This window comes from Lissotriton helveticus, chromosome 1_2 (assembly GCF_964261635.1).
Source record: "Lissotriton helveticus chromosome 1_2, aLisHel1.1, whole genome shotgun sequence".
Taxonomy (NCBI): Eukaryota; Metazoa; Chordata; class Amphibia; order Caudata; family Salamandridae; genus Lissotriton; species Lissotriton helveticus.
This window is the reverse complement of record NC_136058.1, coordinates 429,396,137-429,422,662: the sequence shown is the minus strand read 5'-3', so window position 1 is coordinate 429,422,662 and position 26,526 is coordinate 429,396,137. Positions and strand designations below refer to the sequence as shown.

The window sequence follows — 26,526 nt, the reverse complement described above, 5'->3', positions numbered from 1 at the left end:
TTTGTTGTGTTTGAAACATTTTATTGAATAATAAAACCTATTAAACATAAGCTGATTATTAAAGCAAAACAAAACATCAGTTGCCATACACATAAGAGACAAAAGTAGTACATAAAAATCAACATACTGTAACACAGCAAAGTTATGTCGAGCACAATTCCTAATTTCGGGCAATCTTTAAAGTTCAACAATAGAAACGTTTATAAAGAACAGGAAAGGAAACAAAGAAGGTGGGATACAGTGATTTCATTAATGTAATGCTTCCTACATATAGAAAAACAAATACTAATTATTTTGCTTAAGCAATAAAGTCCTCACATTAAAATACTAAGAGAAATATATTGAACAATGAACATTTCATATGTAATTAGAATTCAATTTGAATATTTTAACCTCCTCAGCATTATTTGACTCATGATTACAACCTGATTGCTTTCTGGAAAGGAACCGCCTCATGGAGTTCAACATCACATGTTTTCCAACAACAGGATTCAAATGATAAACTTGAATTTCAATTCAATTTATTTATTTAGGCCACTTTGGAGATCAACAATTTGAAATATATACAAAATCCATACACTTTTGTAAAAATTGTCTCCTAAACTTGAATTCCATCCACTTTTTGATTAAATACTTCCCATTCCAGCAAACATCACAAGACCACTTGTTGTTATCGTCCCAATTAGTGATAATTTTTTGGCTGGCAATAACAATAAATATGTTTAGAATTTTAACTCCAAAAGCAAAAACATGCCATTTCTGAATAATGGTGCACAATAAAATGTAGGAACAGAAGGGCATGTTTTGGTGTAGCATTCATTAAGGTTTGACCAGGCTTGAAACTAGAATTCCTGATTTTTGGGACATTTAAATGTCATATTTTTGAAAGAGTTCTAACAGACCCAGCATGAGCTCTGCGAAAAATAGAAGATGACTGAATTGTACTTAGAGAAAATGTGCTGATAAGTAATCTATTGATGTAAAATACAGTGGTCAGGCAAAGCTTGAGGATCTAATCTATTCAGATTTTAACTCCATAATTTGTTCAATAAATTGACTGAGCATAATACTTGAAGGTCCATCTCTCAGATCAGTTCTATTACAGTTTTAGTTGCGATAACACTAATACAGATCATTGATAAATAGATTTTAAAAGCCATGGGTGGAATTGATCCTTGGTCTAAATCTAGATTAAAGTCTGCAATGGAAACCAGTACAAACAGATCAAATCTAAAATCATTGAATATGTTTATTATAGTGGTTTAGAGTAAACCCAGAAGACACACATTGTTCCTGAAACTCAGAAAATGTATCTAAAGATTATGATTACATCCTATTTTATGTCCAGAGACTGCTTTAGCTGCTTTCCTGTTTAAGTGACAACATTTGCAAATATATTTAACAAAACATTAACGCTGGATGTCAGAAATTCTGTCTTTAAGTATTGTGTAAGAGTTATGTGCGATGGTTTTTATTTGATCTGAAGCAACACTAACACTAAATAGGTACATGCACCGGTTATCATTCAACTAACAATTTTAACCTAATTAATTTGGAGGGAATTGAGAAAAATTGCCTCATGTTTTATTGTTAAAAAAATCTACTGGTTCAGTAATTCACAGAGTTTGCAAATGCTAAACCCCTTTTTGAAATGTACTAAGCCCATTTAAAAATTCAGAATTTGGAAGGGGAATGTTAATAGTTTCCCTTCTGAATATTTAATACATTGTTAAGGTATATATTGAGCTTTGAAACCATGTGTGGGCAGCAAAAACAGTAACAGGAGGTAGTAAGCCAAGGGGACATTTGTGAATGTGAAAGTAAAATGGGGTGTATTAAAAATGCCTTTATTTAAAAGCTATCACAGACAAAGTAGTGTGCTGACTCTACAAGCAACCACTTTTCACCAAATGGATTATTAGTACATGAACCTCAGTATTTCCTATATTGTTGAAATTTCGTACCTAATATTTTTGTAATGTGTAAATATTTGTTCCTGTTAGTTCAGAATTTCAATATTGTCATGAAATGTACCTATTCTTTTTGTCAAACATATTGAAATATCTTTATCCCAATTTTGGGGCATTCTAAAAAGTGTTTTCACTCTCTAACTTGAAGCTTCCTAAGAAAAATACTGACGCCAGTTCCTGGTTTCTCCTAGATCATTTAGCTTTCTCACTAAAACAAGCACAATATTGATTTGAGAGAGGTGAATATTGTAGTCATACACACTGGGGTTAGTTTAGAAAAGACCAATTCCTTAATCTTTCGAAATAATACTTGGAAAAGTTTATGTTCAATAATTTCAGATAATTTACTGATAAAGATATCAGATAAAGATCCCCAAACTTCTTATTGTGGTATCAAAAATATGCTAGAATTAACTTTCTAGTTATATTTGCGATGATCAACTTTCTGTTATTTTAACACATTTTGTCAGTGCACAGAGTATTTTCCCTACATAGATCACATTTCATGCAATGGTCTGTGCTTGAACGTACAATGAAGGGGTAAAAATGCATTTCTACCACAATCAAGAAACCCTTGGGTCTCTGAGGATTACTGTTGCAAATGAAGACCTAGCTAAGATGAAATATCCCTTTAAAAGGACGATTTCTCTCTCCCACTATAGTTGGCATGCTTCCTTATTGCGAATCTCCTTGCACCATGAAACAACCCCCTCACTGAGAGGGAGGAGTTCAGGCATATTTTGTTATAGAGAAAGGTATACTAAATACCACAATAATGAGCTCAGGGTAGTGGGGGCAGCAGAGTGAAAGTTAAAACTTGCTAAAGGGTATGTGGTATCCATTATTTGTACACCCCTGGGCCAGGATTAAAAATAGGACACTGTGGGAGAAATATATATGCACTGTTAAGAGTCAATAAGAGGTCAACATGTTTCAGCCTATTAACCCTCCAAATAGATGTTTGCGGCATTCTTCAGGACTTAATCAAAATGTTTTGCCGCTCAATGTACTCAATCAATAACAAGCATTGTCATAGCCAATAGGTCTCGCCTTTGGGACCTTATAAGTGTTTAGCCATGCATATTCAGTAACAATGTGAAATAATTACAATTAAAAAAAGAAGACTATAAACTAACTAAGCTAGACGTGACTTTATAACTGGTTAATCAAACATTTCTGGAGGTTTAGTATATATAAACAACTCCTTTTTTCTATGGTGTGTCATATAAAGTTGATGCTTTAAATTTTGGTAAGAGTACACAACGTCAAAAAATTCAATACTGCTTTTATATTAATATACCTTTGAAAGCTTGAAGTGAAAGACAATTCTAAGTGTAAGCAAAACTTTGCTTGCATTTCGAGCACTCATAAAGTTTTTCCCCAGAGTGGGATCTCTCATGAAGCATAACACTGTCTTTAAGATTCAAGCTTTTATGGCATAAGGATTTTCTCCAGTGTGGAGTTTCTCATGGTGAGATAGCGTTTTTCTCTGCAGCTTTTCTGACATTCAGAACACTCATGAGGTTTTTCATCAGTATGGAGTCGCTTTTGGTTAGTGAGGCTGTGCCTATCAAATAGGAATTTCTGGCATTCACAGCACTGGTGATGTTTTTCCCTGTGTGCGTCTGCTCATGTAGAGTGAGATTGCATTTAAAATTGATGTTTTTCTGGTATTCGGAGCACTGAATTATTTTGATGGTGTGTTTTCTTATGGCGCTTGTAACCATCTCTACCTCTGAATCTTTTCTGACATTTAGAGCACTGATAGAAAAAATTCTCCAGTGTGGATTCTCACATGTTCAGTGAGATGAGATTTACGGCTGAAACATTTTTGACATTCGGAGCACTGATAAGGTTTTTCCCCAGTGTGGATTCTTATATGATGAGTGAGACTGCTTTTTTGAATGAAACATATATGGCATTCAGAGCATTGATAAGGTTTTTCCCCAGTGTGGATTCTTATATGCCGAGCGAGAGTCTTTCTTTCACTGAAACATTTCTGGCATTCAGAGCACTGATAAGGTTTTTCCCCAGTGTGGGTTCTTATATGATGAGTGAGACGGCTTTTTTCAATGAAACATATCTGGCACTCAGAGCACTGATAAGGTTTTTCCCCCGTGTGGGTTCTTATATGATGAATGAGACTGTTTTTTGTACTGAAACATTTGTGGCATTCAGAGCACTGATACGGTTTTTCCCCAGTGTGGGTTCTTATATGATGAATGAAAGTGCTTTTTACACTGAAACATTTGTCACATTCAGAGCACTGATAACGTTTTACCCTAGTGTGGAATCTGACATGTGCAGTTAGAAGTGATTTAAGTTTGAAATATTTTAGGCATTCAGGGCACTGATAAGGTTTTTCCCCAGTGTGGGTTATTATATGTTGAGAAAGACTTCTTTTGTCTCGGAAATATTTTTGGCATTCAGAGCACTGATAAGGTTTTTCCCCAGTGTGGGCTCTTCTATGCCGAGTGAGACTGTTTTTGTAAGTGAAACATTTTTGGCAATCAGTGCACTGATAAGGTTTATCCCCAGTGTGGGTTCTTCTATGCTGAGTGAGACTGTTTTTGTCAATGAAACATTTCTGGCATTCAGAGCACTGATAAGGTTTTTCCCCAGTGTGGGCTCTTCTATGCTGAGTGAGACTGTTTTTGTCAATGAAACATTTCTGGCATTCAGAGCACTGATAAGGTTTTTCCCCAGTGTGGGTTCTTGTATGCCGAGTGAGACTACTTTTTAAACTGAAACATTTCTGGCATTCAGAGCACTGATAAGGTTTTTCCCCAGTGTGGGTTTTTATATGCACTGTGAGATTACTTTTTATACTGAAACATTTCTGGCATTCAGAGCACTGATAAGGTTTTTCCCCAGTGTGGGTTTGTATATGCAGCGTGAGATGTCTTTTTTCACTGAAACATTTCTGGCATTCAGAGCACTGATAAGGTTTTTCCCCAGTGTGGGTTTGTATATGGAGCGTGAGTTGTCTTTTTTCACTGAAACATTTCTGGCATTCAGAGCACTGATAAGGTTTTTCCCCAGTGTGGAATCTCAAATGTGCAGTTAAAAGGGATTTACGGTGGAAATGTTTTGGACATTCAGAACACTGATAAGGGTTTTCCCCAGAGTGGATTCTTGTATGTTCAGTGAGTCTGCTTTTGAAACTGAAACATTTCTGGCATTCAGAGCATTGAAAAGGTTTATCCCCTGTGTGGGCTCTTCTATGCTGAGTGAGACTGTTTTTGTAAATGAAACATTTTTGGCAATCAGTGCACTGATAAGGTTTATCCCCAGTGTGGGTTCTTCTATGCTGAGTGAGACTGTTTTTGTCAATGAAACATTTCGGGCAATCAGTGCACTGATAAGGTTTTTCCCCAGTGTGGGTTCTTCTTGTATGGCGCGTGAGTGCGCTTTTGTTACAAAAACCTTCCTGGCATTCAGAGCACTGATAAGGTTTTTCCCCAGAGTGGACTTTCATATGTTCAGTGAAATAAGATTTACGGCTGAAACTTTCTTGGCAATCAGCGCACTGGTAAGGCTTTTCCACAGAGTGGGTTAATGCATGTCGATATAGACTCGGTTTGATACTAAACCTTTTCTGGCATTCAGAGCACTGATAAGGTTTTTCCCCAGTGTGGATTCTCATATGCTCAGTGAGATAAGATTTACGCCTGAAACTTTTTTGGCACACATTGCACTGAGAGTGGATTCCCCCAGTGTGCATTCTCTCAAATTCAGTGAGATGAGATTTATGGCTGTATCTTTTTTGGCACAAGTAACTTTTTCTCCCAACTTCGATTATTTTCCCTCGATTGAGGCGGGTTTGAACAATGAATTTGTTCTCACAGTCCGTGTTTTTATAAGGTGTATTCCTAGACTTAATACCTCTACATTTAGGTTTCTCTTGCTTATATGCCACGGTAAGAGTGAACCTGATTTTAGAGTCGGGCTTGTTTAGATAATGTTTGTGTGTAATCTTCTTAACACTTGAATTGAGCAAAATATGTCTGGAACCAGCCCTGTAACACCTGTTGAAATGTTTCTAGCAGATAATAGTCTTTAGGTAATAGCCTCTCTGGCAGCAACTTAATTTGCGACTGAAGTTTTTCTATTTGTATAGGTTCTTAGCAATGCAGTAATAAGGTGTTAGTCTGATATTTAATGATTAAACTGATAAGTACCTTTTTGCACTTTGTAATGGCAGTAACTGAGGCCGTTAGAACGTGCAGAGTACTATTGTGGATCATTAGTCGCAGAACATCAGTTCCTTCTACCCTTTCTATGTTTGGTGTAAGGTTAAGGTTTGTAGTTCTGAGGATGAGGATTTATTTACATTAGCTATAGCACAACGGTGATCCTTTAATCCATTTTTATATTTAACAGTTTTACATATCACTCCTGCACAACAGATAATGTTGAGGCGATTTACATAGAATTACAGAACAGTACACAATAAAAAGGAAACTATCTGAGATGGTCATGAACACAATAAAGTGGTGAATTTTTAAGAGTTCCCCAAGAGTGAGCAGAGTGGGTCGTTGTGTTCTATCCAGAGGCAGATAGTCTCAAACCTGTGTAACTGGTTAAAAATGGTTGTTGAACAAAGGTGATTTTCCAATCTTTTGGTTGTTAACGGGTCAGCTTCGAAGTCTTCTTTCAGTGTCTTTTCTTTGATGGTATCCAGAAGAACCTTTTGTTATAATTTTCTTTTATGCAGTGTGTGCTTACTCTCTAGAATTACATGATGCTTTAGAGGAACGTTATTCTGTCATGCTGAGGCAATTTGTCTTTCTAATAATATGTCAGATGAGGATTCTGAAGCAGTCATTCTACATTATTTCTGATGCTGTGTGCACAGATATGGCTTTGCTCTGGGTTAATGAAATGCAAAATTAGAGACTTCACTTACAGGTATAGTACTTTCCTCGCCACACTTAGATTTTTGGAAATTGTTTAAACGTAGAATGCTGGATGTTCTTCAGTTTTTCAAAATAATCCTTCTTATGGCACTGACATCCAGTTGCTGAGTGCTAAATCTTGCTTTCTTCGTCCGTAATTTCAATCACCTATAGTATTAAAATTAAATAGTTAATACATGTACATTTCCAAAAATATAATTTACAAGCCAAATCAATGCAGAATTTTGAATATGCTGAGCTGTTTTTCAGACAGAGCAGAGTGCAGAATGGTAGCATGAGAGTACTTGGATGTAGGAGTGAGGTTTTGTAGAATTTTCAACATTTTATTAAGCTCACAAAGGATACATGTACCCTATGGAGTTGCAACATAGAATCCCAAAGGCAGATATGAAAGTCATATGGACTGACACCAAACAGATATTAAAAAATATATACTATTAATTAATTTGTAATGCAGATTTCTGGGAAGGGAATGACTCCTCCACGGACAACAGGCGTTTTCCCCTGCCCTGAGTTACCACCTACTTGTATCTGGTTTCCTGACTTTTGAGTTTTGGCCTCTGCCTCAAGCAAATCTATTGTGTGCTGCGAGGACTATGCCTAGACCTAGCCCTCAACTTTGGTCCAGAGTGTGAATCAAGGGCAATGAAATTAAGGCGGACTTTCATGTGTTCATTTTATTCCACCTGATCATTAGTTGTTAGGTTTTTCTGCACTTGGATTTACTGGGTGCAGAAAACCAGGACACAATCTTTTTCCAGACAGAAAACTTAGACTGAAAAGACGCATAAGACTCTGGGTGCAGCAGAAGCAGCCAAGACTTATGCTGTTTTTTTTTCACTAACTGGGGGGAACACACAATTCTTCCCTCTGTTGGTGTTCACAGTTGTTGTCGGCCTGTGATTCGGTGTGAGTGCAGAGCATATCGATTAGAGCTGAGGGGCCGAGCCGAGGAGGAGTTGACGAGTAAGCGGAGCGGAGCCAGGGACGACTGCCAGGGTTTGTTTTGTGACCGGTTCCCGCTTCACCCGCGTCCTGTTATACGGGCGCTTTAAGTTCTACAGATCTGCGATGGAGGCAGGAACGGCCGCTGCCAGCACCGCGGTGCTAAGGCGCTGCTGGTGCTGCTCGTGCGGCGGCTGCTGCAGAGCACAGAGGAGCACAGAGGAGCCTTGGCCTGCCACCTGATTTATCTCAAAAATGTGTTTATTAATTATTTTTTTTCCACAGTCCACAGGCAAAAATGACATCATCACTTGGTCCCACGCAGGGGATCAGAAAGCCTCAACAGAATTATAACAGGTGGACAAAGTGCATTGATCAATATAAATCAGCTCCTCCTCTTATTATATAATAAGCCAAATGAAAGATGCAGCTTCTAAGTGCCCCGGAGCTTAGAGAGAGAGATAAAAAAGAAAAAAAAGAAGATCATGCAACTTTGCTAAGCCAGTAGATAGGTCTAAAGAAAACTCAACGGCCTTCTGTAATGGTAATTTCTCCAGGTTGCTCCACCGAGGTGTTGTATGCGGAATAGCCAAAAAGCATGGACAAACTCATCCTAACATGGGATAATTAATTATGAATCTAACAAGGAACACAGAAAAAAAACCACAAAAAAAAAACCACCCCCCACCCGACGTGGCGGCGTGTTCAAAACTGGAAGAGATGGCGGACTCTGATGGTGGAGGGACACACCGCAGACGGATGGCCCTGGGAGAGGAAGGAGACAAGGGGACCCCATTTAAATTCGAAATTCTTATAATTATCCCTGAAAATATCAGCCATACGTTCTAGGCTAAGCAGTCTCCAAAGACGAGAGTGCCATAGGGAAATAGCTGGAGCCACCCTTCTCTTCCAGATGGCTGCCAGGGTGACCTTAGCTGCCCCACACGCACCACTCTTAAAGTATGGGACTCAATTTCGGGTGACGACAGGTGGACTTCTTTTCCATCCCCAATCACTCCAATCCATTTCAATCCAGCTTTACCCCCGGCCCAACATGAGGGCCCTTTGATGCCTGGAGAAGGGGAGGCTGCTTAGCTCTAATACATTTGTTCCACAATTTTGATCCCCTTACTTTTGATCAATGTCAAAGGGACTTTGTATTGAAGAACACGGAAAGATATCAGTATATCCAATTAATGCACTGGGCCCTCACACCTCAGATACGGGAGGCTGCTACTCGACCTCTCACAAAATTTGAGGCCTTTCCCACCAAGACTGCTAACATGAAAGGGGTGATCTTATTTATCTATAGCTTCCTCCTTAAAACAGTGCTTTCCGCGCGCCCCCGGTACATGTCTATGTGAGAAGACTTAATTTACCGTCCTATTTCCGATGAGGAATGGACGCATCTATGGTCCGACATCGCACGCTTCAATCATTCCTCAGAACTCAGAGAACTGCCACCTGATTTTACGTATACACCAAGCATTGAACAGAGCAGAGCTGAGTAGAGGAGTGGAGAGAAGTGCCTACATATGCCGTCGGTAGTGGGACTGGCTCTGGATCCCGCTCCTGCTCCTGAACGATTGCCAGCATTCTCCCTTGTACTCTTGACAGCGATGAATAGCAACGAACAAGCAATGAACAGTGAGTGGTGAGTGACAAGTGGCAAGAGGTGTGTGGCGTGTGGCGAGTAGTTAAGGTTGATCGGTCCGTAAGTCGCTGAGCCATTACAGTCTGTAATAACTCTGTAATACAAAATCTGAGAAATTATACAAAGGGGAAAGTGACAATAGACTTTGACCCTCTTAAAGCACCCCTCGACCCCTGAATTACTCTGCATGCCTAGGCTACAGCCCTACCCGGAGCCCGGCTATTAATCAATTGATTAATTAATTAGTTAATTAACTAAGTAACCAGCAGCACCGGCGGATTCTGTACTGACGTGTGCTTTGGGGGTGTTTTCCCTTGGAGGTGTTTGGAGGTGTTTTTGTCCAATCAAAGCACCGTTTGGTCTTGTCACTGGCCCGTTTGATTCTCTGAAAGAAGCAAGACTTCTTCACCTTATAGGGTGTATTTTGAGGTCAGGAAAGGAGCGGCCACCTCTCCCTCCTATCAAAAGGAAAAGAAAAATACAACAAACACTAATACTAGATACGTTTAAAATAAAACAGGCAGGTGACATATAGTCCTTTAAAACATCTAAGGTCCGTACATTTGGGATACTGGGAAAGTCGCCGTCAAAGTTTGATTTTATGAAAGATCCAACTGGTGCTATGCTAACATTGCTAACTGACCCATGTGATCTTCAAACTCCAATTAAACCACTGAGTAGAACAAATATTATATCCCCTAAGCAAGGAGTAAGTGAACCAGGCCACCCTGAGTCTGAAGATGAAGTCGAACAAATGTCAAATTTATCTAAGGACCAAGTCAACCATTGGGGTCAAATAACAGACCTAGGGCCAGATGTAGGTAATTCTATTTTACCGACTCATAAATACCGAATTTTACCGATTCGGTATTTATGAATCGGTAAAATAGAAGTACCGAGATGTAGGTAAATCCAGATGTGGATTTACCGAATCTTTAAAAGTCGGTATTTACCGATTCGGTAAATACCGACCGGTAATGCCCCATTCATTCCTATGGGCTTTGAAGCCCATAGGAATGAATGGGGCATTACCGGTCGGTATTTACCGAATCGGTAAATACTGATTTTGACAAGGGTGCAGGGGGTGTCACTTTGACACCCTCTAGCACCCCCAAAAAAGGTTCGGGGGCCATGTGGCAGGCATACCTGCCCTAAGGGCAGGTCTGCCTGTCATATGGCACAGGTGTGCATGCACACATGTGCATGCACACCTGAATCGGTATTTTACCATCAAAGTGAATTTGATGGTAAAATACCGAATTTGTAGGGCTTGTGGGACTCAGAAGAGTCCGACCTACATCTCAATTTTACCGATTCTGTAAAAATACCGGTCGGTAAATTTACCGACCGGTATATTTACCGAATCGGTAAAATTACCGAAATGGCCTGTTTCCTGCCCCCTACATCTCAAAAGCCAAATACCGGTCGGTAACGGCCGAATTCGACCGTTACCGACCGGTATTTGGCTACCTACATCTGGGCCCTAGAGATGTTAACTATTCCACTTACTGGTCGTTCACAAGAAGAGGACGCAAAATGCACAAATCTAACAATGGGAGATACTCAGCAATTACTACCAACTAGGCATCCAATGCCAATAGAAGTGCAAGTAAAAATCAGAACAGCTAACGGGATAGGAGAACCATCTAATTTGAGCCAAATAAATCAACCATAAGAAGAAGCTCCAAATGAACTAAATGGTGGGGTAAAAATCATGAGGGAAGCCAATACCCCACTGAAATCGGATCTTACTCTGTCTAAGATATATTCAGTTAAAAAACAGGACCAGCCGAAATGTATTCAAAATAACGGATCTCAAATTAATAAGGACGAATACAACAGCAACCCAGAAACTCTGCAGCATTGGAGTACTCCGTATCAAAAAGACGTTTTGAATAGTAGTCCACAATTCATTAATTCTTGTGATGAGGGACATGATTTTCAAGGACAACAAAAAGAGAAGTATAAGGACCTATCATTCATAAATGGGCAACACCATTGCCCAGGTACTCAGGTACCAGGAAGTGGGAACGCGGGAGCAATTTGGGATTTATTCTTCAAAACCTCGCGATTAACTCTGGAAGCTTTAACATATCAGTCCAACAAAAAGGAGGTCCAAATAGATCTCTTGAGTGCTGCGGCATCCTTTGTTGCCGGAATTGAGCAGAAGATAACAACACAAAATAATCTAATAGTAAGGGCTCAATCTCAGCCAATATCTACGTATGCAGAGTGTAGTTGTGCCCAACTAATTAACAAACTAGCTACCTGTCCCGGGGTAGGGAGGGACGTAGGACCAGTGCCCGACACTTCCTGTGCAGTGGGGGGTAGTAGAAGTAGATAGAGAGTCGGACCCTTTGAATAAGGTTTTAAGTGAAGGCTTTATTTATCTATACGATTTTCTTCTGCGACTGGTAATCCTCTCTCTCGCAAAGGCGGCAGGGTCGAAGGCAGACTTCCTGACAGGATCCAGCTTGCTCGGGAATCGGATCTCAGCTTGTCCCGCCGGTTCCGTTGTCGTAGGGAGAAAGGAGAGAGAGGGCGGTGTTAGGTCAGGGTATGTGACCAATTAGTGCAGTAAGGACCGGGAGTGAAGGAAACCAGTGCAATCGTGAATATATACAGTCTGTGGGGGGGGGGAGAGTGCTCGTAAGGAAGAGGAAAGGGTTTACGGACTGTACACGGGGCTATACAACTGATCACTCGGTAGGTTGGACCTGACGTCCCACCCAGCCCGCCACTCTGCCCCGGACCTGTTGGAGCCACGCTCCTCCCGTGAGAACGTGGCGGGGCGATGCGTAGATACGTTGGCCGTCTGGCTTCTCCAACTCGGCACCGGCCTCTCGAGTCTCGACCGCCTCGCTCTACTCATGCTCTCCGCTGCTGTAACCTCCACGCTCTCCGCTGCTGGGACCACCTTTCGCCTCCTGGGAAACGCCGTCCACTGCTTCCTGGTTCCGGCCTTCTTTTGACGCACTCGTGACGCTTTGTAAGGGTGGAGCTTTGTCGTCCGAGGGATCCCAGTTAAAGGGGCCGTGCATCTGGGTGTTCTCGTTCGGCCAGCCTTGTCCTGTGGTGGCCCACTCCGGGGCGTTCTGCCATCCTTGTTCAGGTTCTGTGATGGCTCACTCAGGGGCGTAGAGATCAGGCGGCTGTTGAGAGGGAACGGAAGCAGGTAAAAGGGGGGTGGCGGACCACCGGTCCACTTCTGTGTTCGGTTCCTCCCTCGCCCTGTTACACTACCATTCCGGATATTTTAAAAACAATAATTGACGATGTAAAAGGGAATTTTCCTAATGTGGGAATTCAACCCATCAAGACCGACTGCCCCTCTAAAGATACAATAAAATGTAAAGACAATACTGTTGTTGTTAAAGAAAAAATAGATGATAAAACAAAAGATCAAGAAGTGATAAACCTATGCTCGACATAATCAACAATGACAGACGCAGCTCCGGAAGTTCATCTATCAAAAAGACAGAGGAAAAAACTACGGAAAGCAAGAAATAAAGCTTCTAAAAGTATGAAAAATACAAATGCATCAGATATAGTGAGATTGAACACTGGAAACAAACATGACCAAATATCATTTCGTGACGATGAGGGTAAACAAATGTCTCCAACAAATCCCTTTTAACCTCTATTTAATAAGGATCTATCGGAGGTACAAGCAGTTATGAAAAATAAATGCCTAAACAATCAAGCCGATAGTATAAAAATGATAGGGAATGGGAAAATTCAGTCCTTAGAAATGCTGCAAGTGGAGGAATGTAATAAACAGGTGGAAAATAAGCCATCACAATTGGAAACAAATAGAGCAAAGAGGGAGAGTATCAGAGGGGATGAAACGAATAGAGATTTGTTAAGTGGTGCAGGTAATTTTTATGCCGGAATATAAATCTAGGGGTAATAATGAAACAACTTGCAAATATCGGGACCCAACACAAGATGGCAGGAGTATGCGAAGCATGTGCATCTACAGCATACATGCCTCGAACAGAGGATTACTGGCCCCCAAATCCCTGCTGTGGTATCTTGTCATGTTGTGGCTGAGTGTGCCATGTGATGTGGCAGGCTATAGTGCTTGGTGTGATTTGGTCATTTTTGACAAGGTGGAGTGCTGAACGGTTAGGCAAATTTTGATTTTCGTTGTTTTTGGGATCGTGTGATATAGTGCGGTATCTACCGTATGATGTAAATAAATTACATTGCTAATATACCATAAGGATGTGGGGTGAGTGTTATTAGGGCCGAAGCCTTGCTGATTATATGCAGAATACTAGGTCTGGGAGGTCACTGCTGACTAGGGCAGGTTAGCAGCTGCACAGGCCTTGGGCATTGATCCTATTGAGGATAATATGTGACTGGCCACTGGTGACTGGAGCTGGCTAGCAACAATGCTGGGCTCTGGTATTCATTACAGGCAGGGTAACAATGCATGCCAATATTGACCGGAACTGGTTGGCAGTAGAGTTAACCTCTGGTTTTGAATATTGGCAGGATTTAAGGTACAGGGGTCACTACTGACGGAAGTTACTTAGCAGGATAATAGATCTCAGGGGGCCAATACTGACTGAAGCTGGTTAGTATGATCACTAGTCCCAAGGCGCTACTAATGACTCAAGTTGGCTAGAATGATAACAGGTCCCAGGGGCCAGTACTAACAGCAGCTGGCTAGTAGGCTTACAAACAGGCCGAAGGGGCCACTACTGACTGGAGCTGGCTAAAAGAATAACAGGCCCAAGGGTGGTGGGGGTGCGAGTGGCACCAGTGACCGGAGTTGGCTAGAAGCATTGCCAACATTTGGTATTGATTAAATGCAGGATTCCAGGTCACAGGAGGCACTGCTGAATACAGCTGGATAGCAGCAGTGGTGGCCACTGGGAAGAAGGAATTGAGAAAACATAACTGGATATACTGGTTTCTTTAATACCGATAATTGTTTACACATGAATGCCACAACGTGCATTGATATATTACATTACCAAATTACAATATTCTTATATTAATTTGATGTGTCTGTTCACCTTAATATGCCTGCAAAGTTACATGATTCTATTAGGGCCCAGAACCATTTTATTTAGTGATGTCCATCTGCACACTTTCCTGCATCTGGTAGTAACTTGAATATTGACAAACAGAAGTGTTATTTCCAGAAACAGTGAATTCTGCAGCTTGTCTGTGTATCTTTTATCGGCACCTCACGGACTCCTCACATTCCTCTCGAGAGAAGATCCTGCCTCCTACTCATTAGTGTTGTTTTAGTAACTGTTTCTAGCACTTGTTCATGTTTTATTGACTTGTATTAGGAGAAAAGTGTATAAAAATACATGGGGAGCATTAGCATTATATATTCCAACTTGCTTTAGGAGGGATGCTCTCGTCCATTGCAAAGACAATTGTCACTTGTTAGTTTGCTTGGCCTTTTGCTATTCTTGCATTAAATTCATGATAGATTTGTTGGCCTCCAGGTGTGTTGTGTTTTATTTTACATATCACAAGAGATGACGAGGAAAATTACAGTCCAGTATACGCATTCTTCATATAAATCAACCCACAGTATACTGTTCTGGAGGTTCAGTCCCACAGACATTATCTCTAACTGAACGCAGGCACCCTAGGAAGCATGTGCTTTTCAAACCAGTTGCCCTCTGGTGTGGCGCTATTGGATAAGTCATATGTCTTGAATTTTAGGAGGGTTACCGTATCTAGTGCACCCTGTTAGGCAGCGCTCATCTGTGGTAATAAGATGTTAATAGGCACCTTATCACCTATGCACGGTGCAGGGCTTTGAGCTACAGAGCTCCTTACCCTGTGGAGAAGATTAGGTCACATTTACCCGTTTTCCCATATTTGGTCCTGATGAAATGCCAACAGATTGCTCCATGACTACACAAGGCATGAGAAAAGTTGACCTGAAGTACAGACCCCAGCTTACCAGCAGGTCCATAGGTGATCGACACTTTCACACAGTGATAGGGGCCATTAGTTCCTCAATTTCTCTGCCACTGTTTTTAATCTCAACATGGACCAGGAAGGTCACATTAACTATATTGTGGCAACTGGTCGATAGTTGATCTTATATTCAGACTTTCACCAATCTCACATCTTATGACACAACATCCTCTGTCCTACTATGCTTATCCGGCGTACTAAATAAAAAATCTGCGACAACGTGCCCTCTTGCGGCGCCCGCCAGGCATTGTAGTGCCGGCCTGGTGAGGAGTATTGCCCAATGATAAAGCATGTCACCTTCAGGTGAGTGAACGCAACTTGTCTTAAAAGCACCTGCTTCCTAGGGTGTCTGCGTTTAGCTAAAGATAATGTCTCTGGGACTGAACCTCCGGAACAGTATACTTTGATTTGACTGTTTTATTTTAACAAATGTACATAGCAGATATTGACGCTTGCTTGTTTCACAAAAATGATCGGATACCTGCTTCGGAGCGCACTTCTTACAGACGAGTATGGGGTTATCATGTTGCCGCTACAACCTTCTTACCTGTGCGAGTTATCGGGAACGATGCAGGGGGCAGACCCAAACCAGCCACACGTGGAGATCAATGACACATACTGAAGAATTAACAGAGCTTCCAAGCTGGTGACCATTACTTAATTGACCTTGAAAATAAAAGACACGTTTTTAGTATTCTGGTGACTCATGACCATAAAAAACAAAGGTTATAAATTCAATATTGTGTCAAATACTTAAAAAATGGAACTGGATGTGCTGAATCGGATGTTGCCCCAGGTCATGCGTGACACCTTCCGCAACTATCGCTTATGGGACTTGTAGTTTTGTTTTCATCATTAACCCCTTCAGTGCTGCGCGAATTTCGCTGCAGTGCTGAAGGGTAATAAATCATATTGACTCATGACGGAAATGTTCCGTCATCAGCACCGGAGCACCGACGCTGATGACGGAACCGTTCCGTCATGAGCATGGAAGGGGTTAAAAGGATGGTCTCTAAAGTCCCAGTGTTCTAAAATCAGAGGCCTGACGGAGGATGAAGTATGACACTGCTCTGCTTAGCAGTGAGATGACTGACAGTTCCCTAGCCCTTCCATTCTTTGACAGACAGACGCTCGTCAGCCGTTCATATTTTTTTGCAACGACTAATAAACTTTTATTGCAGCTTGTGTCACTGAAGAGATAAGATTCCTGGGCGTGTTTAATTAACTACAGACAAACATGAAAAATTAATTACATGAGTTTCTGGAAAACTATCAAGCACCCAATCAGAATCAGTCGCCCTTCACACCCAGGAATTCTTGAGGCTTTGGAGAGGCTGAATTGCACGTGGTATAAGAGGAACACTACATCGACTCAAAGCTCACTTCTCAGGGATGTACTGAAATGCCAGCTTCATGGCACACTTAGCCAGCTCTTCACCTCCTCCTCCTCCTCCTCCTCAAACTGTTGACCAGCTATCAGGGCAAATGAGTCTGCAGCAAAGCCTCGCTGGCTTGGTTCCACACCAGGCCAGGCAAGGTGGTCAACTCCATACTCCTCCAAGTCAGCAAGCACTCTGGTCAAGGCAGTCCTAACCCCACATGAATGTTCCCCATCACAACTATTTTAATGGTACTAAGTTATTTTTCTGCAAAATGCATGAGTCAAAAAATGAAAGGTTTGACTATGAAGTGCTGAAAGAGAAATCATGAAGTTTTTCAACATTTCTGAGTCTGCCACAGTACACAGGAGCATTATTTCTCTACAGCAGCAAATCATGTATGCGTCCTGTAGAAAGCACGTTTGAATGAAACATGGAATGCATTGCAGACAACAATCTATGCAACAACATAGCAGAGTGCAAGATAACTTGTGTTATTATTCCAGCAGGACAAAATGCCATTCCTAATGTGTACGTCATTTTAATGACTGTGGCAGGAAATGTATGGCAGTGTTGTTCTTCTGCCAGTTAAAAGACTATCTCCATTAATGTGTCAGGAAAAAATACTATGAGAAATCCTACTCTATGGCAGGGTGCTGCCTGCCACTATATTGCAGGTTACTTCCAACATAATCTGATTTGTACATACATACTCCAGGGTGCTGCCAGCTATCGGGTCTGCACACTGCAGTCTGGAGCCACTCAGGAAGGAGGTAAGCTCTACATTTCATCTTAAGCCCTTAGGTTACAGTCACAGCCTGATAGACCTGGAGAACTTTATCTGCACTCTAACTGCGCCGAGCAGATAGACGTAGCCCATCATAGGCTGTGTTGTGTGCTGGGTGATGCCTAGTGTTGTACCCGGCCTCGTGGCGTGGTCCTTATTGACCCGTAGTAATCCCTCCTGATCCGGGCAGCTCCCCATGGCCCTGATTCACCCGACCATTCCCTCCATGACCCAAATCCCCGACACTGGGCTTCCCCGTCCTCTCCCTCCATTTCCCTGGTACCCGAGACCGATGCCCATGTCCCTGCACCTAAGATGGCCACCCCGTTCCCAGCCCGACCTCGGCCTTTGGCGCCATACCCGGCCAGGGGGTAGAGCGCTCCCCGTGAGCAAGAGAGGGAGGAGTAGCTCGATCACACCTCCCACCTCCCCTCGAGAGATGAGTTTCGATCACCCCTCCGGCCTCCCTGAGGGCTGGCTCCAGGCCTGCTGAGTGTCTGGGATCCCTCCAGACCCAACTTGAAAGGATGAAAGAAGCTGCCGAGGCGGAACCCCCAACAACCGGCTCCCAGGTGCTAAGACCCCTGCCTGCGAGGACTCCGGACATCAAAGGCGAGGAGTCCTATATCAAGGGTTGATGATGGGTGGGATGATCGAGTCTGTTGTATCCTGGACTACGTGAGCCCTGTATCCTGGACTACGTGAGCCCTGCTGACCCTGTCGTGGCTCCTACCGAGTAGAGAAGGACTTCTACTCGACGACCACCTGAGCCCTGCTGACGCCGTCGCGGCTCCCCTGCAACCTAAAGAAGCACCCGAGCCCTGCTGACGCTGTCGCGGCTCCTACCTGGCAGAGAAGGACTTCTGCCCGAGACCACCTGAGCCCTGCTGATGCTGTCGCGGCTCTCCTGCAACCGTGAGACTCCTGAGCCCTGCTGATTCGATCACGGCTCCCTAAGACCATAAGAACTGCGACCTCCTTGCTCGAGCCCTGCTGATTCGATCGCGGCTCAGAGACTATCCTGGTCCGGCTGGACCCAAGATCATCCCGTATCCCCCGGCTCGAGGATTGAGAGCTGTGCGCCGGATACGCACCCGCAAGTGACTTTGAACCCTGAGACTGTCCCGCTACCCTACCCCTACCGAGACTCTTTGGGCCCTTGCTCGCCTGTACATAAGAATCTGCGGATCATAAAGATCCATTTTTACCTGAAGATATAAAGAACACGTTCTCTTAATCCTACGGTGTGGTGTCCCTTTGTCGAGTGGTGCTAGCGCAGCGCGTACGATCCTAGATTCGAGGTCCTCTCCCTGAGGATCTCCCGCCATTGCTCGGCTGTGTTCCTAGGAGAGGTGGGTCACAGGGTGGTCAGGTGCCAAGTCTGCCCTCCCCTGGGATCGCCCTCTAACACCAAGCATCTTATTATCGTTGGCGGGAGGATGAAGCTCTGATAGGAGCTGCTACAAGAAGAGCAGAGAAACAGGACCACAGATCGCCACAGAGCGACAACTGCTCAGAAGCTGAAGAAAGAACTCTGGAACAGCAAGCCTCCTGCACCCTGGAGATTCTCCAGGATAAGCAAATGATGGTAATGAAATGCAAACTGCAGATTAAGGTCACACACTACAACATCGTTCCCTTTAAACCAAAGGTAACAACCTTCAAGAAAAAACAAAACAAAGAACAACAAAACTAGAAAATGCATTTCCAAATGCTGTAAAAGAGAACCAGTTAATACAAATGAACAATATTAAACTTTGTTGGTACCTTAGTAATGTGCTTACTTCTGTGCTTCACTCCATCTGCAGCAATAACGCTCTGAAAGGAGAAATTACTGCTGTGAGTCTCAGAGTCTTCAGTATTACTGGTCTCAGTCACGAAGACTGTGGTGTTGGAAGATAACGCGTCCTCCTTTACCCGGTCTACGACTTTGCAATATTGTCTGTAAATCTGCATCAATCTCTTGTAATATATAATAAAATATTTTGAGGCGCTTCACTCTGTGGCTCTTCAATTGGCCAGTTTACAAACAACTTACACGCCTTCCACAAATCTCTTGGGACAACAATTAACAAACTTAAACTCAGCTCTCGACCACCCGGCCTGGACCGACAGGCCTCATCTCACTGCATCCCTCCTAGAGAGAGGCCCCACCTTCTATGAACCACCAAAACACAGGACAGGCCTCACCTCATCTGCACCCCTGGCCAGGCCTCTCACCCTCTGCACCCCTGGACAGGCCTCTCCTCCTCTGCACCCATGGACAGGCCTCACCTCCTCTGCACCCCTGGAAAGGCCTCACCTCCTCTTCACCCCTTGACAGGCCTCACCTCCTCTGCACCCCTGGACAGGCCTCACCTCCTCTGCACCCCTTGACAGGCCTCACCTCCTCTGCACCCATGGACAGGCCTCACCTCCTCTGCACTCCTGGACAGGCCTCACCTCATCTGCACCCCTTGACAGGCCTCTCCCCCCTGCACTCCTGGACACAGGGCTCACCTCCTCTGCACCCCTGGACAGGCCTCACCTCCTCTGACCCCTGGACAGGTCTCACCTCCTCTGCACCCCTGGACATGCCTCACCTCCTCTGCACCCCTTGACAGGCCTCATCTCCTCTGCACACCAGGCCTCACCTCCTCTGCTCCCCTGGACAGGCCTCTCCTCCTCTACACCCCTGGACAGGTCTCTCCTCCTCTGCACTGCTAGAAAGGCCTCACTTCCTCTGCACCCCTAGACAGGCCTCTCCTCCTCTGCACTACTAGAAAGGCCTCACCTCCTCTGCACCCCTGGACAGGCCTCACCATCTCTGCACCCCTGGACATGCCTCACCTCCTCTGCACCCCGGGACAGGCCTCACCTCTTCTGCACCCCAGGACAGGACTTATCTCCTCTGTACCCCTGGACAGGCATAACCTCCTCTACACCCTCTGGACAGGCCTCACCTCCTCTGCTCCCCCTTTACAGGCCTCTCCTCCTCTGCACCCCTGGACAGGCCTCACCTCCTCTGCACCCCTGGACAGGCCTCACCTCCTCTGCACCCCTGGACAGGCCTCAGCTCCTCTGCACCCCTGGACAGGCCTCACTTCCTCTGTCCCTGGACAGGCCTCACCCCCTTGCAACCCTGGACAGGCCTCACCTCCTCTGCAGCCCTGGACAGGCGTCCCCTCCTCTGCACCCCTGGACAGGCCTCACCTACTGCACCCTGGACAGGCCTCAGCTCGTCTGCACCCCTGGTTAGGCCTCACCTCCTCTGCACCCCTGGACAGGCCTCTCCTCCTCTGCACCCCTGGACAGACCTCACCTCCCCTGCACCCCTGGACAGGCCTCACCTCCTCTGCACCCCTGGACAGGTCTCACCTCCTCTGCACCCCTGGACAGGCCTCACCTCCTCTACACCCTCTGGACAGGCCTCATCTCCTCTGCTCCCCCTGGACAGGCCTTGCCTCCTCTGCACCCCTAGACAGGCCTCTCCTCCTCTGCACCCCTGGACAGGCCTCACCTCCTCTGCACCCCTGGACAGGCCTCACCTCCTCTGCACCCCTGGACAGGCCTCACCTCCTCTGTCTCTGGACAGGCCTCAGCTCCTCTGCACCCCTGGACAGGCCTCATCTCCTCTGCACCCCTATACAAGCGTTACTTCCTCTGCACCCCTGGACAGGCCTCACCTACTGCACCCTGGACAGGCCTCACCCCCTCTGATCCCAGGGCAGGCCTCACCTCCTCTGTACCCCTGGACAGGCCTCACCTCCTCTGCACCCCTGGACAGGTCTCACCTCCTCTGCACCCCTGGACAGGCCTCACCTCCTCTGCACCCGTGGGCAGGCCTCACCTCCTCTGCACCCCTGGACAGGCTTCCACTCTGCTGCCCCCCTGGACTGGCCTCTCTTCCTCTGCACCCCTGGCCAGGCCTCACCTCTTCTGCACCCCAGGACAGGCCTCTCCTCCTCTGCACCCCTGGACAGGCCTCACCTCCTCTTTCCCCCTGGACAGGTCTCACCTCATCTGCACCCCTGGACAGGCCTCACCTCCTCTGCCCCTGGACAGGCCTCACCTCCTCTGTCCCTGGACAGGCCTCTGCTATTCGGCAACCCTGGACAAGCCTCACTTTCTCTGTCCCTGGACAGGCCTCACCCCCTTGACCCCTGGACAGGCCTCACCCCCTTGACCCCTGGACAGGCCTCACCCCCTCTGGACAGGCCTCACCTCCTCTGCACCCCTGGACAGGCCTCACCTCCTCTGCACCCCTGGACAGGCCTCACCTCTTATGCACCCCTGGACAGACTTCACCTCCTCTGTACCCCTGGACAGGCCTCACCTCCTCTGCACCCGTGGGCAGGCCTCACCTCCTCTGTCCCCCTGGACAGGTCTCACCTCCTCTACACACCTGGACAGGTATCACCTCCTCTGCAACCATAGACAGGCCTCACCTGCTCTGCACCCCTGGACAGGCCTCTCTTCCTCTGCACCCCGGGACATACCTCTCCTCCTCTGGACCCCTGGACAGGCCTCTCCTCCTCTGCACCCCTGGACAGGCCTCACCTCATCTGTCCCTGGACAGGCCTCACCCCCTTGCACCCCTGGACAGGCGTCTCCTCCTCTGCTCCCCTGGACAGGCCTCTCTTCTGCACCCCTGGACAGGCCTCACCATGTCTGCACCCCTGGACAGGCCTCACCTCCTCTGTCCCTGGACAGGCCTCACCTCCTCTGCACCCCAGGACAGGCCTCACCCCCTCTGCACCCCTGGACAGGGCTCTCCTCCTCTGCCCCCCCACCCCCTTGGACAGGCCTCACCTCCTCTGCACCCCTGGACAGGCCTCACCTCCTCTGCTCCCCTGGACAGGCCTCACCTCCTCTGCACCCCTGGACAGACCTCACCTCCTCTGCACCCCTGGACAGGCCTCACCTACTGCCCCTGGACAGGCCTCACCTCCTCTGCACCCCTCTGGACAGACATCACCTCCTCTACACCCCTGGACAGGCCTCACCTCCTCTGCACCCCTGGACAGACCTCACCTCCTCTGCACCCCCTTGACAGGCCTCACCTCCTCTGCACCCCCTGTACAGGCCTCTCCTCCTCTGTACCTCTGGACAGGCCTCTTCTCCTCTGTACCCCTGGACAGGCTTCACCTCCTCTGCACCCCTGGACAGACCTCACCTCCTCTGCACCCCTGGACAGACCTCACCTCCTCTGCACCCCTGGACAGACCTCACCTACTGCCCCTGGACAGGCCTCACCTCCTCTGCACCCCTGGACAGACCTCACCTCCTCTGCACCCCTAGACAGGCCTCACCTACTGCCCCTGGACAGGCCTCACCTCCTCTGCACCCCTCTGGACAGACATCACCTCCTCTACACCCCTGGACATACCTCACCTCCTCTGCACCCCTGGACAGGCCTCACCTACTGCCCCTGGACAGGCCTCACCTCCTCTGCACCCCTCTGGACAGACATCACCTCCTCTACACCCCTGGACAGGCCTCACCTCCTCTGCATCCCTGGACAGGCCGCATCTCCCCTGCCCCCCTGGACAGACCGCTCCTCCTCTGTACCCCTGGACAGGCCTCTCCTCCTCCGCTCCCATGGACAGGCCTCTCCTCCTCTGCACCCCCCCCTCTCTCCCCTGGACAGGCCTCACCTCCTCTGCAGCCCCTGGACAGGCCTCATCTCCTCTGCTCCCCTGGACAGGCCTCACCTCCTCTGCACCCCTGGATAGGCCTCTCCTCCTCTGCACCCCCTGGACAGGCCTCTCCTCCTCTGCACCCCCTGGACAGGCCTCTCCTCCTCCGCTCCCATGGACATGCTTCACCTCCTCTGCATCCCTGGACAGGCCTCACCTCCTCTGCATCCCTGGACATGCTTCACCTCCTCTGTCCCTGGACAGGCCTCACCTACTACCCCCTGGACAGGCCTCACCTACTGCCCGATGGACAGACCTCTCCTCCTCTGCACCCCTGGACAGGCCTCTCTTCCTCCTCCCGCTGGACAGGCCTCATCTCCTCTGCACTGCCCTGGACAGGCCTCACCTCCTCTGCACGACTGGACAGGCCTCTCCTCCTCTGCCCCCCTGGACAGACCTCGCCTCCTCTGCACCCCTGGACAGGCCTCTCTTCCTCTGCACCCCTGGACAGGCCTCTCCTCCTCTGCACCCCTGGACAGGCCTCAGCTCCTCTGCACCCCTGGACATGCCTCACCTCCTCTGCACCCCTGGACAGACCTCTTCCCCTTGCACCCCTGGACAGGCCTCTCCGACCTGATCAGAAACCTTTCCAGGCTCTCTCCTCCCCCTGGAGGGCTGGGAGGGGTCTGTGAGAGTCTGAAGATGAACCACCACTGGGGGCTGATGGGGGGATCTGGGGTCTGTAGATAAAGGTATCTGCCCACCAGACAGGGCTGCTTCCTCCTCTGCTGCAGGCTGCACACACCAGGAGAGACAGGAAGTGATGTCACCATCGCTGCTGGTGCTGTCTCTGCCACCGGTGACCCGGAAAAGGAAACCCTTCTCTCTTTCATCCAATGAGCAGCTCAGTGGGTTTCATCAGCAGGCGAGGAGCGCCCTCTGGTGGCCGCTGACGGAACCGCCGTCTCCAGGCTCCAGGAGTGAATACATTTCACACAAACAAGCATTTATACCTGTAAAGACCTGGGATTTCAGATGTCACAGACGGGAATGGTTTTAAGGGTCAGACAGTTCAAGTACAGGGCCTCACACTTGGCTGCTGCTGTAGAAAAGTATTTATAGCTTCACTTCAGGTGAGCATCTTCCAAACACTGATGTAAAGGACTTGAGAGTGTTTACAGAAAGGTGACAACTGGAAGTGGCAGTCTGTACTTCAATGAATATATCTGTATTTCAATTAATATATCTGTATTTCAATGAATATATCGGTATTTTAATGAATATATGTGTATTTCGGTCAGTTTTGCAATTAAACTGGACAGCTTATTTATTCTTTTAAATAATTTATTTGCAGTTTTTCAAATCCACAACGTGCTGGATAGCAAAGTAAACAGAGATAAATACCATGGAGTTTAAGACACCAGATCAGTGACAATGAGGCATAGGTCATGTGTCAAAGCGACAATTGAAGGAGCTTATTTCTAATTTTCCTATGTCTGTGGCTTTTTCCTTATATTTAATACGGTTTTATATCCTCAAACAAGATTGAATTGTAGGTTCTAATTAGGTTTTGAGTTTCTGGTTTAAGAGCACAACTGTCTCCTAAAATATTAAGACACCGGCCTCTTCCAGGCTTTGTTGTTTTGTTTACAGTAACCACCATCCTCTCTCAACAAAGATTCACTGACAAAAAATAAAGCAATTTATCTTTAAAACAACTCATTCCTAAGATAGTGATATCAAGTATGAACCAGAAATTTCTCACACAGTTTGCATTGTATCATAAAAATGAGTGGGTGTTACAGGTCTGAAGAACTGGGGAGGGGCATTTGACTACTGGAAAATATTCTACTCCTTCACATAGGCCCCTATATCATCGTACGCTCGTCATCAATACACCATTGATTAGTGAGTGGGTCAATTCTTTGTAGCATTGTCATGCAAGCAGTCTTGAATGTCTCGACAGCAACATTAGTTCGGACGTGCATACATCAGAGCTCTCAAACCTCACTCTTCATGAGTGACACTCACACATTTGGAGGTCGGTCTGAAGTGTCACTCAAACCTGGTTCATTCTTCCAAAATATGGGGATTAACTAGAACTTCACACGTGACTATTCGGCGCAGAGCAGACCCTCTGTCCCACATTTTAGTGGCATAACTTATATTTCACCATGAGTATTGCACACAGTTCAGTGGAATGTTAAATTGAATGTCAATTTTAGTGAGACTTGGTTGTTAATTTTATCACTTTACATTTCTTCTGATCATGTCTATAAATTCAGTAATGTCTCTTCCTTTGGAATTGTCAAAGTCAAATCTTAAGTGACACCACTCCCTGTGTCTTTTTTAAATATCTAATTTTTTTATTGACTTTTCATACACAATGAGCATTTAACAGGGATTGAAGTTTATCAATTCAGCAGAGTCCAAGATACTGTGTAAACTAGAACTGGTGAGACGACATTGATAACAGGAGAAATGATAAATAAAATACCATCTCCAGATAGAGGTGATGTGTCCTAGAAGATCCCGCAGAAGATCAGGGAAGGAGGACGAGGGGGAACAGGAGGGGAAGGGACATGGACACAGGAGAGAAAAGTCAGGGTGCCTTGCCCCATGGTCGCCCCCCCCAAAAAACCAACTCCCACTACGAAGGCCGTAGCCAGCTTACTCTTACCAAGGGGTGTTAAATCCTGGAATATTGACATTCTGTGAAGCAAGGTCTGACGGGCCATGAATTGGGGTGCCACCCCTAGGTTGGTCATCAAGGTATCCCAAACTGAGCCGCAGTAGCACAAAGTACTGTACAGTCCACAGGAAATCCAAAATGTCACAGGCGAGTGCGCTACACCATCAGCACCTCCAGCACTTGGAATTGTCTGCCATATGTGCTTTATAGATCCACTCCGGCGTCCAGTGCCAGTGGTGTAGGAACTTGAAATAACTGATTTCAACCTGACCTCCTGAGGTATACTGCCATGATCTTTCCAAAGGTCATGGGACTCCTGCTCAGAGAGTGAGAGGCACACCCTCTGCTACAGCAAACAACATAGATTGTAGGCAGCAGTGCTTTAAAAAAGGCTGTCCACAGCTGTAACATACAATCCCACCTTAGGGCCTGATTCTGATGTGGTTAGGAAGGCCTCCTAACGGCATTTGCTATGTCCAAATCGGATCGGGAACGTGTCTTACCAATTGAGGGCCCTATTACAATGTGATTAGGAAAGCATTCCCACCTCAGGCCCGATTTTGATGCGGTTAGGAACATAGGCTCCCATTGACGTCAATGGGAGTCC

General features: G+C 46.1%; 1 protein-coding gene across 1 annotated transcript; it reads right to left on the bottom strand.

Annotated features, from left to right (window-relative positions):
• On the bottom strand, positions 1 to 24,011 carry LOC144807636 (uncharacterized). The gene is made up of 4 exons (XM_078673256.1): positions 23,992 to 24,011; positions 19,377 to 19,427; positions 15,991 to 16,109; positions 1 to 7,036 (listed from the first exon to the last, which is right to left on the bottom strand). Exon 4 carries the CDS (start codon positions 5,692 to 5,694, stop codon positions 3,724 to 3,726), a length of 1,971 nt encoding a protein of 656 aa, XP_078529382.1. The 5' UTR covers positions 5,695 to 7,036; positions 15,991 to 16,109; positions 19,377 to 19,427; positions 23,992 to 24,011; the 3' UTR covers positions 1 to 3,723.
• Positions 24,012 to 26,526: the final 2,515 nt, after the last annotated feature.